The sequence below is a fragment of the Primulina eburnea genome, chromosome 3, assembly GCF_022965805.1.
Source record: "Primulina eburnea isolate SZY01 chromosome 3, ASM2296580v1, whole genome shotgun sequence".
Taxonomy (NCBI): domain Eukaryota; kingdom Viridiplantae; phylum Streptophyta; class Magnoliopsida; order Lamiales; family Gesneriaceae; genus Primulina; species Primulina eburnea.
This window is the reverse complement of record NC_133103.1, coordinates 11202943-11221246: the sequence shown is the minus strand read 5'-3', so window position 1 is coordinate 11221246 and position 18304 is coordinate 11202943. Positions and strand designations below refer to the sequence as shown.

Here is an 18304-nt window from a genome sequence, read left to right as displayed (position 1 = left end):
TTCATCACTAATGAACTTTTATGGAAGTCAATAATAGATCCATCCTGGACCGATTGAGAAAGATGACGCGGTTGGCTTGACCAGGAAATTATAGAACTAATATTTTATATATAAAAAAACAAAACAAAAAACATATTGTTGAGGTTATATCGACTGATTCATTCTAAAACAGAGAGAGAAAAAAAAAAGAAAAAAAGAGAGAGAGAGAGAGTGCCATCATAATCACGAATAGGACCAAGTATGGCCGAAAATAATTATCTATACATAGCTTAAAATTTTATATTAAGGCCAACCTTAAATTTTAAGATTAATTGAATAAATATATATATTATATATATGTATATATTTGATGATGAATTGATGATACATTTTTTTGTGTGGGGCTTGGGAAAATGAAATGGAGTGGGATACTGTGTGGAAGTCCATAATACTATGTCATCGAGACAACAATATCATATCTTATTAAATAAAAATAAATGGGTTTTTATTAAAAAATGAGCAAATATAATTTTCCATACAGCTAATTCCAACTCATGATATTAAGTTACTAAATGTGGAATGATAACCAACAACATTATTGTATCTATTTATATAGATAGAGTAGATGTGTGTTTATGATGTTGTATATGATAATTGTCGGTAAATCATCTACGTTAGGTGAAAATACAACATATAAGACGATCTGTGTTGCTCATTGTTCGCTCGTATAGCTTTTAGCAGTTTTTTCGAATTTATATCACTAGATAAAAATATTTCATCTTGCCTTTCGATCTCTCGATTTGATGTTATGGATATTGAAGTGTTTAAACTTTCAACGTAATACAAATCTCTCATCTTCAATATATATAATTATTCGACTCTAATTACTAAATTCAGTTTAAATTATTTAATATTTTTATCGAAAGAATAACATTATATTTCTTTTTCGTATTAATTGGGCCAAACACGGAAACACGCTGACGACACACATTTAATTCGTTTCACGAATTTCGAATTTGTTCGTCACATTTTATTTAAATAAAATAAATAATTGATTATTATTATTTTCCTCGTATAAAAAATGTATGGAGCAGAGATGCTAATTTAATATAGTCGATATTTTTCATTTTTCGATGATATAATTACTGGCAACGAAAAGTGAAAATCGTTTATATTTTTGATATTATTATTCCAGTTATAATTTATGCGATTAGCTAGATTTAACCGCACAATGGATGACGTAATACTCAATATAAACACTGATTTAATCACATCCTTGATAAATCTTATCATAAATCCTTGGGATAAGCAGTATTTAACAGAAAAAGGTGTTGCTTTTACAATAAGATACGAGATAAAATGACAAATCAATCGAAATGATTACAAACAAATTAATTAGAGAATCAATGAACTTTAGATTAATTAATTACAAAAAAATCATGTGAGACGTTCTCATAGATCAATTTTGTAAAGCGAACATCTTATTTCGGTCATCCATAAAAAATATCATTTTTTATACAAAAAAATTAATTTTATTGTAAATATGAACAAAATTGATCAATGTCACGTACAAAGATTCGTGATATCATCTCACAAAAAACTTACTCTTAATTAATTGTGCTATCACACATTATATATATAGTTTATTTATTGTTTGATTGTAAAAATCAAATACCATTAGGGGCTTGCTTATAAAAAATATATTATACCACGAGCTATAACATATTAAATAAATAAACCTCCCAATTCCTATATTTTATCATAATTGATATAATTTTTACGTATAAATAATTAAATATATTCTATTTCTTTTATAAAAAAAAATCTTTGGAAATATGAGGCAGTGGGTGATGGAATTAATGTTAATGTGACACCCGTCCAATCATCGACCAATTAATTTTTTAATAAAAAAATATTAACATCATACACAGATTCTGTGGAATTTAGTGTGATGTTGCATGCGCAAATCAAAATGCTTTATGAATATAAAATCGTATGAATAAAAAAATATCAAACATTTGATTTAGTTGGGTCTCACCAAATATATATTTTAGAGAATAAAAGTGATATTAAATTTTAAAAATACCAGTTAAAAGTTATGATTTTGTAGTTTTGGACGGTAATCTTGTCTAACATGCCACGGAAGTGGGTCTAGAAAAGTTCGGTTTCAACAAGTACTTATAAAACGTTTTTATAAAATAGTTTCTAAATTGTTGTAAGGATAAATATGTGTTTGGACAATTATTTTATAAAAATATTTTAAATTGTAAAATAGTGTTTTTTTTTTTGTATCATTGCTTTCGATTATTAAAACATAAAAAAAAACATATTTCAATTCGTCCTTTGAAAACTTTACTTGAAATATACTTTTTTCAAAATATTTTCAAAAATGTTTTACAAAAATCTTGTTCAAACATATACTTTATTTTTTTAAAATTTATAAAAACTAAAAAATATTTAGAATTCTTGTCCAACCGAACCCCTAATATCGAGGAGGTCGTAGGAGATATACATATAGATTTAGTGTATTTTGATGGTGTAAACTGTAAAGTACTATATTTGTTCCAAATATTGTACATTTGTATATATATATTATATAAATATATATATATTTATATATATATATATAATATATTTAATATGTTTTGATATATCCTGCACACCTACCGTGCACACCTTTGTAGCACCGATTGAGGTGTCACTCACCCATTGGATGTGATGAGATATAGAAAAATTGCGCATGATCCAATGGGTGATACACTCATACGGTGCTCACAATGTGTGCACGATAGGTGTGGCAGGATTCAAACTAATATATATTATATATTAAGGAAATTATTAGAAAGTAAAAGAGTAAGAGTTTTTCATACGAGACGGTCTCACGAATCTTTATTTATGAGACGGGTCAACCCTACCGATATTTAAACTAAAAGTAATAACTTTTCCATGGATGACCCAAATAAGATATTCTTCTCACAACATACGATTCCGTGGTAAAACCGTCTCCACATAAATTTTTCTCAGAAATAAAATATATGAACAAGATCGTATTTTAATCTTGTTTAATTTATTCAAAAAACAGTATTACATTTTTCAAGGACTTGATTAATATGAATATATCAATTGAAAAAATACTAAATATAAAAACTAGACAATAAAAGAAATCCTAAATAATTAGAAAGTAATTAGGACGAATTGATTTACTCATAAAATTAAGTGTTTTGTTATTATAAAAACTCTCGTAAAACGTTATAATTGATCAATTTTGTGAGACAGATTTTTTATTTAAATAATCTCAAAAAAATATTATTTTTATGTCATCGTAAATATTAACATAATCAACACATCTTACAATTAAAAATGTGTGAAATGGACTTTCGATGGACCTGTTAATTTATTATTTTATTTTTAGTAGGATCATTGTCTCGCGACTTCTTCGAAAGCTCGTTTGCTGAAAAGGGTCAAAGCAAATTAAAGCTGATATGAACAGAATAAAACTCTGCATTTAGACAAGTGTGCGTTCTTGAAGCCACCAAAAGAGAGATCGATGGTGATTTGTAATCCTCTTTTTTATAAAATATTTTGCTATGCGACCCGTCTAATTATTAGTGCATAAATATATAATTTATATTAAGAGTGAGTATCATGTGAGACCGTCGTACGGATGATAATTTGTAGGACGGCTCAACCCTACTCATATTCACAATAAAAAGTAATACTCTTACTATAAAAAGTAATATTTTTCATGGGTAATCCAAATAAGAGATCCGTCTCACAAATACGACATGTGAGACCGTCGCACACAAGTTTTGTACTTATATCAAATATCAAAAAAAATCTACGGAATTTATTTATTTTGTATATTCTATCAATAAGCTAAGAATCAGTTCGGATTTGTTCGGGAATCGGTTTTTTGATTTAAAAATATATAATATGTATTCAAATCATTTTTTTTTTCGGTTAGATTCGATTTTATATCAAAACGGTTCGATTTATTTATTTATTTAAATCAATTATTAAAATATATTTTAAATTGAATATATTATATTTTTGGTTAATATTTTAGTAAAAACTATAATATAAAATCTAAATAAATTAAATAAATAACAATCCACCAAATATTTAAAAAAAATTATTTTTAATACGTTAAATATTATTTCACAAAATATTCAATCTATATAAAAATATAAATAAAAGTAGTAATCTAATTAAATTTCTATGTTTATAGTAATCTGAAATCAAACCATGTCAACTCCTATTTGAACATTTATTCAAATTAAAAAATTGATTTCCGAGTCGGATCTTTAAGTTTAAATTTACAAATCTTTCGTTTAAACGAAAGTTTGAACACCTTTAACCTTACTAATTGTTATTTAATAATAGTGACAACTTAACCAAATTGTACTCATCAGAATAAACACAAGAGGAACATATAATCTAAATTTATACACCAAAATTAACACACTATGTGCTTGTGATTGGTAATTAAATTTTGGAAACAACGAAAGAAAAAAAGGAAAAAAGAAAAAGGGGCCTATTCTATGTTTGCCTCTAAACATGTTAAAAATCAAGCACTAGCTAGCTGTCACGGAAGAACCCAAATCGGAAGATGGGGGCCGGGCTATGTGGGATTTCTTGTCGTTTTTTAATCGCTTTTAGATTTTCAGTTTTCGAAAAGTAAAATTTTCAATAAATGAAAATCAACGAAACCCCATTATATATATATATATATATATATATATATATTATATATATAATAAAAGAATATATCGTCGAGTAGATAAACAGTTAACTAATGTGTATAATAGCAATGTTTCTTACGAACGCTCGAAGCGAATAACAATGTCGAGTTGTTTCAAGATTCTAACGTAGCCGCATTGAAAGACAAATAAATGGTACAGGGAAAAACGATAAGGAAGATGGATGTAGTATGTAATTGGGCTATTTAGTAGCATTGACTACAGTGCAGTAGAAGGTAATTAAACTGCATTCATCCATCATTAGATGCAACTGCTCGAGCTGTAAAACCGCGTTCTTCCTTTCATTTATTTTTTCATGTCCTCTCACTTCTAATTAGGTACATTTCAATTCCTCATCGCCACTGGAGTAGTGTTTTTGATAAATATCACCACCATCCAGCTGTATATAATAATAATAATAAATATTTCTATATAACATAAGAAAAAAAAATTGCTAGACAGATATATTTTTTCTAAAAAAAAAATTGTACGTGGACACCAACACTCACTGTATCCAATGAATATATTGGAATCCACAGTATAAATATCAAACAAAATCTAACAAGTCCTCTGTACTTCCACAGACAGTGTTCACAAACTCCACTCTCTCTTGTTCAAATTTCAAAAACTCTCTGCAATTTTAAAAAATGGCATCCCGCAGCTTCATCTTCTTAATTAGCTTCATCTTTTTCAGTTTCTTCCATGTCACTGTACAAAAGAGGATGATTTCTGTGTCTTTTCCATTAAAATCGGCTCCCATGTCCAGAAACTCCGTTTCCAAGGAAAAATATTTATCTTCACTTATGTATTCGTCTAATGAAACCGTCGGCACACAGAACAAGGATGCGGCTTCATCGTCACCGTTTAATTACGACTACACATCGTCGTTCAAGTACTCAATGGCTCTGATCGTTTCTCTTCCTATTGGGACCCCACCCCAGGTTCAGCAGGTGGTTATCGACACCGGCAGCCAGCTTTCTTGGATTCAGTGTCACAAGAAGTCCCCCAAAGCGCCGCCTCCGCCGCGGCCTCCGTCCTCGTCTTTCGATCCCTCTCTTTCTTCAACTTTCTCTGTTCTCCCTTGCACACACCCTCTCTGCAAGCCTCGAATCCCCGACTTCACCCTCCCCACTTCGTGCGATCAGAACCGTCTGTGCCACTACTCTTACTTCTACGCCGACGGGACTTTGGCGGAGGGAAATCTCGTCAGGGAAAAGTTCACCTTTTCTCGCTCCCGGGTCACCCCTCCTTTGATCCTAGGGTGCACAACAGACTCCGCTGAGGCCGAAGGCATCTTGGGAATGAATCTGGGGAGATTGTCATTCGCTTCTCAAGCCAAGGTCCCGAGATTTTCTTATTGCGTACCCACTCGACAAGGCAACACCAAAATAAATCCAGCAGGCACGTTTTATCTAGGCAGAAACCCGAATTCTCGGAAATTTCAATATGTTAATCTCTTGGCCTTCCCAAGAAGCCATGAAATGCCCAACTTCGACCCCTTAGCCTACACTATCCCGATGACGGGTATTAAAATCGGCGGGACAAGGCTGAACATCTCGAGTACCGTTTTCCGGCCAGATGCCGGAGGTTCTGGCCAGACGATGATCGATTCCGGCACCCAGTACACCTTTCTGGTGGAAGCTGCCTATTCCAAAGTGAGGGAACATGTTGTGAGGCTGGCGGGTCCAAAATTGAAGAAGGGGTACGTGTATGGGGGTTCGTTGGACATGTGCTTTGATGGCAATCCGGTCGAGATCGGACGGCTGATAGGCGACATGAGTTTTGAATTTGATAATGGACTGGAGATTTTGACCAATAAGGAGAGGATATTGGATGACGTGGGAGATGGGATCCACTGCGTGGGGATCGGACGATCGGAATCGCTCGGTGTTGCTAGTAATATCATTGGTAATTTTCATCAGCAAAATCATTGGGTGGAATTCGATCTCATCAGAAAACGAGTTGGTTTTGGAGTAGCTGATTGCCGCCGGGCTGTAGTTTGATATATATATATATGTTTTTTAACTAGTAATTTTTTTTTGTTCATAGGGTGGTCGATAGTAAATATTAAGGATGTACACAATGTTACATGTGATTTCAATATTATTTTTAAATTTTGACGATGATGAATTCGTGAATCCTAATTTTTTTTTATTTTTTTTAAAAAAAAAACTAGGAATAAGATTGTATTTAGATTGATATATTTGAATTTTATTTTTATTATTAATAATAAAACAATATATGAAATCACATAAGCTATTTATTTATATATTAGTTAAATAAATAAAAATGGATTTCAATTGTTTTATTATTGAGTAAATTAACATGAAACATTATTTAAATATAGAGAATGAATCTGAAATTTGTGATTGTTTCACGTAAAGTTAATATAATTTCTTTGACCAATTTATGAAAATAAATAAACTCGGTAACATGTAACATCACTGGCAATTTAATTAATTAGCAGATGCAGCTGTTTCTCTGTTTGTCTTGATATGTCGGGTGAACTTGTTCCTGCTCGTATGGTTGGAGCCAGTCAATGGATAAACAAAGATTTTTTTTTTTAGACAAAACACCTTCAAAACTAGTTTTAAAAAACATTTTGGAGGCTAAAATTTCTATCGTTTGGTCTTTTGTCTTTAATTATATTTTAAACTAAAAACAAATTTTTTTAAACATTTATCCTTACGTTAAAATCACTTTTGTTTTATTTAATAAATCACTTAAAACAACTAGATTTGTTTAAGTGATTTTTTATCCAAATACTTCATTAACATCTAATTAACCACACAAATGTTCATATATATTATATATATATAATATAAACATAAATATAAATATAAAGAAGAAGAAAAAAAGAAAAGAATGAATGGGTCCACGCGAAAATAAAATTTATTATCCTCTACCATCACGTTGACGTGGTCGGTCACAATTAAATATACATCACTTTTCGGTTGAGTCTCCATTCAACATAGTGTGTGTGTCTATATATAAATATATATATATAGGCAGCACGCGGTGTTTAAAATATAAGTGAAATTTTAATTGCAAAAATAATTAATTAATAATAATAAATGTATGACATTTTAATTAAATTATACAAGGTAAGCCATCCACCACTAATAACTTTCGGGGTTTAGATATGAATTAATGTAAGAATTAATTAGATATTGTCCTTTTGTGAAAAAGGTTAACCGTGGTTGATGATTAGAGGGAGATTTGAGTTTGAACCAACTCCAATTACCTAAATTGACCTAGTCGACATATATACTAATCTTTTATGAGTAGATTTTTTGTGATACAGGTTTCACAAATCTTTATCTATGAGACAAGTCAATCCTACCGATATTCACAATAAAAAATTATATTATTAGCATATAAAGTAACATTTTTTATGGATGACACAAATAAGAGATTCATCTGACAAAATACGACACGTGAGACCGTCTCACACAAATTTATGTCATCTTTTTAATTTGTTTATAACAAAATAATCAAATATCGGAATAAAAGAAATTATATTGTTGCTTTTCTTTCAATGGAGAACTTCTATGGAATGTTATGGTCTTCTCTTTTTAAATTAGTTGGATGATATCCAAATCTTTAACCATTTTTAATGTGATATATATTAACATATACTTATTGATAACATCCCACCTTAATTCTTGTGGCCTTTGTTCATATATATTTTTTCATTATCACGATGAACTTGATATCTACATATTTTTTTGGTTGGAAATCGTAATTGTGATCTGTCTATTATTAAGTCGATGTTTGCAACTTCTAAAAATCGGAATTTTTATAAAATCATTTTCCAGAAATTGCACACACTTCTAAACCTCATCATTAATGTTTTCCATAATTTTTATAAAATCATTTACTAGAGATGGTACGTATGTTTTCACTTCTGATTCATAGGTTTTTCAGATATTAAAATTTCATAACTATTATCTTTTATTAAATTTTTAATTAAAAAAATAATTTTAAAGAAAAAATGATCTCATAAAAGCGCTCTTGAATAATGTTGGTTGGAGTGTTGCAATGGATAAACATAAATAAATATGGAATTGAAGTCACTTTTCCCGTGTTCAGTGTATCACATGTAGAAATAAATAAAAATCTGGTCTTTACTCTTTACTGCTTCCTTCCAATTTACTACAATAAATACCATTCGTACCATAATTTACATATCCCAAAAAAATAATCGATTAATTAACTTTTAATACGACACGTGGCTCCATAAAAAGGTGGTAATTGTCCTTAAACGCATCTATAAATTCAATTAAATTATGTACATGGTTTATAAATTTGATAAGGAAAAAAAAGAAGATAAATTGTCAGAATCTTCAATTAAAAAAATTAACAAAACTACTTATCATTTTTAATTATGTATGTTTTTTGTGGTGGAGTTGGTGGAGACAAAAGAATCCATAATTTGCTTACATGCCAGCCTTTTAATTAAAGGGCAGTTGGATTTTAACTAACACGTATATCTAGCCATCATTAATAAAAAAAATATTAAATATTTTATACATACGTGTATTAACAGTTAATTAATATTTTATAATGCAAACCCATGAGATTGAATTACTATATATTTAGTCACTAACATTTCAAAATATTTTGTTATAGTTCGATCTTTCAGCTCCAATACACAATGAGGGAAAAAAATTATAGATGATTCAATTAGATTTTATGTGTTGTATGTAAACAATGGTGTTTAATATATTGTTGGGTGTAATTATTGTTTTTATTGGTTAGAGCAATTGAAACGTGGTTCTTGAGTCGTATAGTTTAAAAAATTTGAATTACGTTGTTACCATCCACTATAACTTTTGGTAAAGCGAAGCGTTCGATTTTACAATCGATAACAGAGTCAATATCACGCGTGCAATTATCATTTACGGCAAGAATTGCAATTATTGAGAGCGAAATTGTTGGGTATAATAATAATTCTCTACTTGGTAGAGTAATTTAAATGTGATGTTTGAATTGATATAAAATTTAAAATATTTAAATTGCATTGGTATCATCAACTATAGTTTTCAATAAATTGACAAGCGATCGATCCTACATATATTTTTTTGTTTTATCAAATTTGTTCAATTACAATACAAACAATATCATAGTTCAAAAAACAAATAATTTATGACAAAAACTTGTGTGAGACTGTATCACGGATCGTATTTTGTGAGACATATCTTTTATTTGGGTCATTCATGAAAAATATTAGTTTTTATGCTAAGAGTATTATTTTTTATTGTGAATATCGGTACTCACAAGTCTCAATAATTTATGGCAAAAACTTGTGTGAGACGATATTACGAGCTGTATTTTGTGAGACAGATCTCTTATTTGAGTTATCCATGAAAAAATATTACTTTTTATTTTGAATATCGGTAGGGTTGACCCATCTCACAGATAAAAATTCGTAAAACCGTCTCACAACAGAACTACTCATAATTTACGATTTAAATAGTTCATTTGATATCAGTATTTTAAATTTAAAATGAAGACGTAGGATTCGAGATCCATGATAAACTCCACCCCACTCAAAAACGAAAAGGAAAACGAGACCAAAGTTGAATATGATAAAAGAAATTGTTAATTTAAGTTGTGGTCCTGTGGACGAGTGGCCATTAGCCAAAAGCAAAGTGATAAATAAATTTATGATTAGGGATTTGAGATCGAAACATTCCAAAAAAGAGTTTTCGAGCTTTGAAAATTAAACAGCTGTCACCGGGACGTGTATTTCATATCTTGGAGTTTTTTCCCTTCCAAAAAAAAAAAAATCGAATTTTTGTATTTATTTAAAATTAATAAACCCTGATTTTTCACTTCATCATATCTCCAAAAACAGATCCCATGTACAATCTTCAATATTCAAATATATCATCGTTTAAAAAAACCAAATCACACATTTTACGAAATTCAAAATGTAGAAAAAGCCTAATAATACATGAAATAATTGTTTTTTGCTCCCCAAATATACAATACATAATGATGAATAGCAAGTTGAGCCAGCTAGCACAGCACAGCACGCCTGCATGGTTGGTAAACGTACAATTATTAGTCGACTCTTGCAAAAACAACCTAACATCTTTTTTTATATCTTGGATTGCCATTAATTATGAATTTTTACTACATATTTTAAAATAACTTCAACATATTATGATAATACTTAAATTTGATAGTGGAAGATTTGTCGCCAGAAAATGATTTAACACAGTGGTCCTAATATGTTGTCCATTGTTTTGCGTTTGTGACAAAATTATCATTGATGAATATACAAATTCAGAAAAAGTTCGCCAAATGAAACGAGGGAAAATTTCATGCTACGTGTTTGGATAAATGCTCGCACTTGGATATATTCTTGTGACGGTATTGCACATCAAACTAACCCTTATCATACGTGCAATGTTCTTGTGCTCAATCAATTTTTCGACAGTGAATCTTGAACAAGCTGAATCTCATTTTCGATTTCTTTTTTAGACACTGTAAAAAAGGAGAGAAACTCGGCTTTTACCTCCGGATAGTCCAACTGTGACTTCTCCTTGCCAAACTACAGGAAGAGAAAGAAGCATCTGAACAAAAATAACTATGCATAATCACACAATACATTTACATCAACTAACTCATCAAATAATAATATTACTATACAAGATTGGTGTTGAACAAGAATAATAAAACAATCGACATCATATTATATGCTACCAAACCACATATAATACAGAAAAAAGTAGAACAGACTAGCACATACTATCACGTGTTTAATTATACTCTTTTTAAATCACATATATCAGTGTAAGTTAAATCAAGAGGTTTATTATTATTTTCGAATTTCCAGCATATATACATTGTTGAGAGTCAACTCTTTCACATAAGTCATCTTCAGGTTCACCTTCCCGTGACCCTTGATATCAGATGTAGTCGAGTTCCCCATGAACATTTTTGACCTTTTAGATTCTTCGATATTTGCAAGCATCTCCTTATCGGAACACAAGTAGCAAGTGACACCAATATCAATCAACTACTCCATTGGGTTTGAACCAACCAAGTTTATTTCAAGAACGACAAACATATAATTTTATATTACAAACCTCTTGAGATATGGCTTCCACCATATGTATCTCCTTATTTTTTCTTCGATTTCTTGCATTCTGAAATTTTACGACCCAGATCGTCACAGTCGTAGCATTTTCCATAGAATTTTCTCTTGAAACTATCTTTTTTGGGTACCAACTTGGAACATCTACCAAATGGTCTAATGTTTTTATTGGCTTTCAAGTTCTGACCATGCTCGACCACATTGGTTTTAGCCACATCAAGATTAAAAACATTTTCTCTGAACTCATGTTGTCTTATTCAATTAGAAGCTTGACAACAAGTTCTTGCACATTCATTTCCTTCCGTTTATATTTCAGATAATTCTTAAAATCTTTCCAACTTGGAGACAATTTTTTAATAATAGCTGCAACTTGGAAAGATTCACTAAACACGTACCTTCAGCATGAATCTCGTGTAATATGATTTGGAGCTCTTGAACTTGATTGATCATGGACTTGGAGTCCACGTCTTATTATCCAAGAATCGGCCAACAACGAATTTCTTGGCTCTGGCGTCTTCAAAATTATATTTCCGGTCTAAAGTCTCCCATAACTCCTTAGCTATTTTTTGTCAATGTAAATATTGTATAGCGAGTAGACCAAGCCATTCATGATGTAATTTCTACCTAAGAAATCAGAATGGTGACGTGCATCAAGAGCACTAGCAGACTTGGATCTCCAGTCAGAAATCTTGTCAAATTCAAGATAGTCAGCTAAAAGAACATTTTTTTGCTGCCCATCTTGAAATTCGAACAATCGAATTTTTTCGGTTTATCAGCATGGTTAATCGGCAGTATAGAAGCGTGAACATTTACTGGTGGGATCGACACCCTAACAACAGGAACAATTACTAGTGGTGTTGAAATATCCAATTTAGTTCTAAGATTGTTAGCCGATATATAGATGAGAAAAAATCAATTAGAGATAAAATATTGATAGCAATAGAAGAAAATATAAATACATACGAATATATATTTATTAGAAGAACAAGATATGTGGTCAGCTCCGACGAATTGCTTATGTATGCGAGCGAATTTGTAAAAAAATTCAGGATTGGAACACCAAATTTCTCTCTGCGTGAACGGGAATTTCTTATTAAATCGACGATGTACGCTATGTCATGCTTCAAGCTACCAGTTTCCGCGTGTCAGGAGATTGAAAAAATTGTGCTCAATCTAATGGTATAATAACAAGGATAAAAAAATGTATCCATTGGTTGATTTGGAATGAACTTTGCAAACCAAAGTTATTGGTGGGATGGGTTTTCGAAATCTATTTACTTTCAACAAAACACTCTTGGCTAAGCAATTGTGTCCTTAAAGCTAGATACTTTAAATATTTAGATATTATCATGACAATCAACTTGGGTTCTAATCCTTCTTTTGTCTGGCGGTCTTTTCTCTGGGTCCGAGAGTTGCTTCGTAAGGGGCTGTATTGGAGAATGGGGGATGGACAGAATATTTCGGCTAAGTCAGGATCCATGGATTCGGGGTCTTCCTGCTTTCAAATTTTGATTGAACACTATCACCGATGGTAATCTTAAAGTGGCTGCTCTTATTTCGCCTGATGGCTATTGGTATGAATATATCATCCGGCAGATTTTCTCGGAGCATGAAGCTGAGGCCATAATTGACATTCCTATGAACTGGCGGGGAGGTGCAGATATTAAATATTGGCAAGGTAGCCCGAATGGCAAGTACTATGTTAAAGCTGGTTATAGTTTGGAAATGAATGGCTATTGCTGGAACATTCAAGAAAGCTCAGCCCAGCCTGCAGCTGCTTCATGGACAATTTTATGTCCTGCCACACCCCATCATACTTCTGCACTGAAGGTCCTCTTGCAACTACATTATATTATATACTCACACTCAGCAGTAATTTAAAAATCTGTCAATTTAATACTGATAAGTTTCTAAACATAAAAGAATGAAAAAAATATATCTAACGACTTGACAAAGAATGATCCTTATATAATTTTCCCATATATCGAGTGTCACGATGAAAGATAGATCATATAAATGATAAATCTTAGTCGAATCTAATTATCGTGTCCTACACGATATCAAACAAACATCAACAAATAATCTAGCGTGTCTGACTACTTATGGGTAGAATTAGACATAATTTAGAAACTTGGAGATAATAATGATCCTAATTTCGTCACTTAATACATGGTTGTCTCCTGTTAAATTTATTTCTCCCCTTTTTTATTTCGTTATTATTAACGTATTTTAGGATTTGAAATTGAAATAAAAAATTTAGATTATTTCATTTATTTACTTTTTTCTTTGTAAAAAATGTAAGTTGAGAGTCTATCTTATCACTTGTGTCTAAAGGTTAAGGTAGGATAAAGATATGGTTTTGAGCTTTAAGCCTATGTTTGGGTCAATTTTTATTAAGCTCATTTTATCATGCACATAAAGTACTAAGAATCCTAATTTTAAACATTCATATTATTCCTAAAATGTCCTTTGCTTGCCTTGACAATAACAAATATATTTTTATATATGCGTTGGTCTCATGTAAGACCGTCTCACGGATCCTAATCTGTGAGACGGGTCAACCCTACTCATATTCACAATAAAACGTAATACTCTTTATCATAAAAATAATATTTTTTCATGGATGACCCAAATAAGAGGTTCGTCTCACAAATACGATCCGTGAGACCGTCTCACACAAGTTTTTGCCTTTATATATTTATTACCATTTCCTTTTCTAGATCATAACGATAATAAAAATTTAAAGGAAATTCACTTTTGATTTTTGGCTATAGTAGTCGTATATTACATGTTCTAATATAATAATAAAAATATGTTTACAAGATATATATCCAAATTCAAAAATCAAAACAAAAAAAATTCCTTAGCAAATATTCTCTTCATTATTGCATAAAACTGAATTTAAAAATACAATATTATTCTTAATTGATTCTTATTAATATAAATAGGCTTTAAATGAGAATTTTTTTAAATAAATGAGTGAATTTAAATTTTGCACGATTTAACAAACCATTAACCATAGACCACAACGGCCATATTATATTTTATATTAATGCTTGAAGAGTATTTTATTACTTTTCTTTTTTAAAAAAAAAATTTCCAAGGATATTTTGGGTATAATACCGAATCTTTCAAACTTAATCTTAGTCATAAAAATCAATCCAAAGAAAACATATTTTATCACCATATATTAAAAATCTTTGTCTAGCATTTTTCTTATCAATAATTTTATTAATCATTCAATAATCATATTTTTCGAATCAAACATTATGTAGTTTATCCATAGAGATTATATTGGGCTATCAAATTTTAAGCCCATCGAATTGGATCTGGAAGCCTTGGGAGAAGAGAATACAGGCTCAAGTACTAGATTTTGCAAAAGCGAAAACGTAAAACGAAAACTTTAATCGAGTAAATAACATAATAGATGTGACAAAATTATATTTTAAGAAAACTGAGAATAAAAATGTGTACTGTGAATATATTACTTTGGAGGAAGGTTTTTCATGTTCTTGTTATTAAATTACGTGGAACATGAGAAGTTTCAAGTTATCCTTAGGACACTACCTCCGGCATGCATCTAATGGTTGATATTTTATAATATACGCGAGGTCGATCAAAAATCAACGGACATTATATGTATTGGTAAATGTTCATTCTTATTTTTTTTTTTTTGAGGAATAAATGTTCATTCTTATATGCAATGAGATAGTGTTCTAAATGTAGCATCTCATTTCCCGTGGAACAAAAAGAAAGTTTTACCCTAAGATTGCATTCAATGATCTTTATTTAATGAATTTCACATGTAAGAATAAATTCTATCTTAGATAGGTTATATTCAACCCGTTGAACATAAATATTTCAAATACATTTTATAATTATAATTATGATATGATGATGTTTAACATTTCAAATCTTGTAATATTTTCCATAAATACTTTGACTTAATTGGGCACCTCAATTTTGTCAACACATAATTAAGTTATATATCATTTATTTTGTTTATTCATGGTCTTGCACATTTCAGAATAATATCACACCCAGAATTTGTATTTTATGTTTTATTATTTCCATCGAAAGGGATTTGAGAGGAAAAGGTATTGCGGAAGTTTTATCAACAGAGAAAAATCCTTCTTATTTCATATACCAGAAGAATTGAATGAATGGTTTTACAAGTCACTTTCTTTGTTATATAGTTTTGGTTACTAACTACTTGTGGTTAACTACTTTCAGTTAGTTATATCTAATAGTCCCCCCTCAAGATGGACTATAAATGTTCTTTATAGACATCTTGGACATTAATGAGGAGAGATTGGGGAATGAAAGAGGTTTAGTGAACATGTCCGCAAGTTGCAAGTGAGAGGTGATCGGTAAAAGTTTGATGAAGCCTTCCTTAATCTTGTCCCGAATGAAATGGCAGTCAATCTCGATATGTTTGGTTCTTTCATGGAAAATAGGATTATTGGCTAGATGAATGGCGGACTGATTATCGCAAAAAATAACAGCTGGTGTGGTGATGTCGAACTGAAGATCTTTGAGGAGTTGTATGAGCCATAATATCTCGGTGGTGGTGGTGGCCAGGGCTCTATATTCAGCTTCAGTTGATGATCTAGAGACTGTCAGCTGTTTCTTTGTTTTCCACGATATAAGAGCATCACCAAGGAATACACAGAATCCAGTAACGGATTTTCTAGTATCCTTACATGCTGCCCAATCAGCATCGGAGAAAGCCCGGAGTTGAATTGGTGATGAAGCCGAGAAAAATAATCCTTGACCAGGATTGGATTTGATATATCGTAAGAGTTGGTGAATTGCATGCAGATGAGAGGTATGTGGTGTAGCCACGTATTGACTGAGCTTATGGACGGCAAATGTGATATCAGGTCTCGTTAATGTTAGATATAAAAGGCGTCCTATTAGACGGCGATATGCAGTGACATCAACGAGAGGATCACCATCAGCAGAAGTGATGGGAGAACGTGGGTCCATTGGCATTTTAGCTGGTTTACATGCGAGGAAACCCGTGTCTTCGAGTAGTTGAAGTGCATAATTTCGTGGAGACATGAAAATGCCACTCGATGATCGAGCTATTTCGAGACCGATGAAATACTTGAGATCACCCAAATCTCTAAGTTTGAACTTCCCTTGGAGATCAGATTTGAGTTGCTGGATGATGGCAATAGAGGGACCTGCGATGATTATGTCATCGACATAAACCAGTAAGGCAATAAAACTATGGCCTGAACCTTTGGTGAACAATGTGTGGTCAGCCTTGGATTGCACAAATTCATATTCCAGCAGTACAACAGAAAATTTCGTGTACCATTGTCTTGATGCTTGGCGGAGTCCATAAATGGATTTGTGTAAATGACAAACAAGTTTTGGACTGGTGTGGCAGGTGGGAGAAGGAGAGTTGTATCCCAGTGGGAGATCCATATAGACTTCTTCGGAAAGATCGCCATTTAAGAAAGCATTGTTGATGTCTAATTGAGCAAGATGCCAATTTTGGCTTGCCGCTAATGCAAGAATGACTTTGATTGTGGCAAGTTTGGCGACGGGAGAAAAAGTCTCAAAGAAGTCCACTCCTTCTTGTTGAGTGTAGCCTTTGGCTACTAGGCGAGCTTTATGTCGAGCAATGGAACCATCAGAATTATGTTTGATTTTGTAGACCCAGCGACAACCAATGGGTTGTTTGCCCTGAGGAAGTGGTACTACTGTCCAAGTGTTGTTTGCTTCCATGGCAGTAAGTTCATCTCCCATAGCTGTTCTCCATTTATCACACTTAACTGCTTGATGATAAAATTGAGGTTCAATTTGAGATGATATGTTGAGTGTCAAATTACGGTACTGTCCGGAGAGTGCCTCATAGGAAATGTAATTGGCAATAGGATAGACAGTTGTGGATAGGAGGGGGAGAATTATGTGTGAGCATGTGGCAATGATAGTCCCGGAGATAAGAAGGTGTTCTGGAAACTCTCGTGGAGGAACGAATGGGAACTACTTGTGAGGATGCAGGTGAATCAGGGAAAGTTTCCGTTGGTTCACTCACAACCACTTGGTCAGATTGTGTAGCTGGTGACAGATTATCGACTGAATGATCAGAGAGGTCCATTGATGCTGCTTGAGGAAGAACAACTTCTGGAAATGGATCAAAAACATTCTGATTATGAGGAAGACAATGAAAAGGGAATATTGATTCTTGAAACTTAACGTCACGGGATATGAATACTTCTTGGCTCGTAATCTCCATCAGTTTGTAGCCTTTTATTCCAGGAGGGTATCCTAGGAACACACATGCACGAGCTCGTGGCATGAATTTATCCCGATGTACAGCTAAAGTGGATGAGAAAGCTAGGCATCCAAATACTCGAAAATGTGAGTAATCCACTTGCTGGTGGTGAAGTAATTCATATGGCGACTTATTGTCAGTCCATGGTGAAGGGATACGATTTATCAGATATGTAGCTGTTAATAAGCA

At 31.8% G+C, this 18304-nt stretch overlaps 1 protein-coding gene across 1 annotated transcript; it reads left to right on the top strand.

The window, feature by feature from the left end:
* The first annotated feature begins 5275 nt into the window (after positions 1-5275).
* On the top strand, positions 5276-6848 carry LOC140826343 (aspartic proteinase PCS1-like). Its single transcript, XM_073188574.1, has one exon. The coding sequence runs from the start codon at positions 5366-5368 to the stop codon at positions 6719-6721; it is 1356 nt and encodes a 451-aa protein (XP_073044675.1). The 5' UTR covers positions 5276-5365; the 3' UTR covers positions 6722-6848.
* The last annotated feature ends 11456 nt before the right edge of the window (positions 6849-18304 follow it).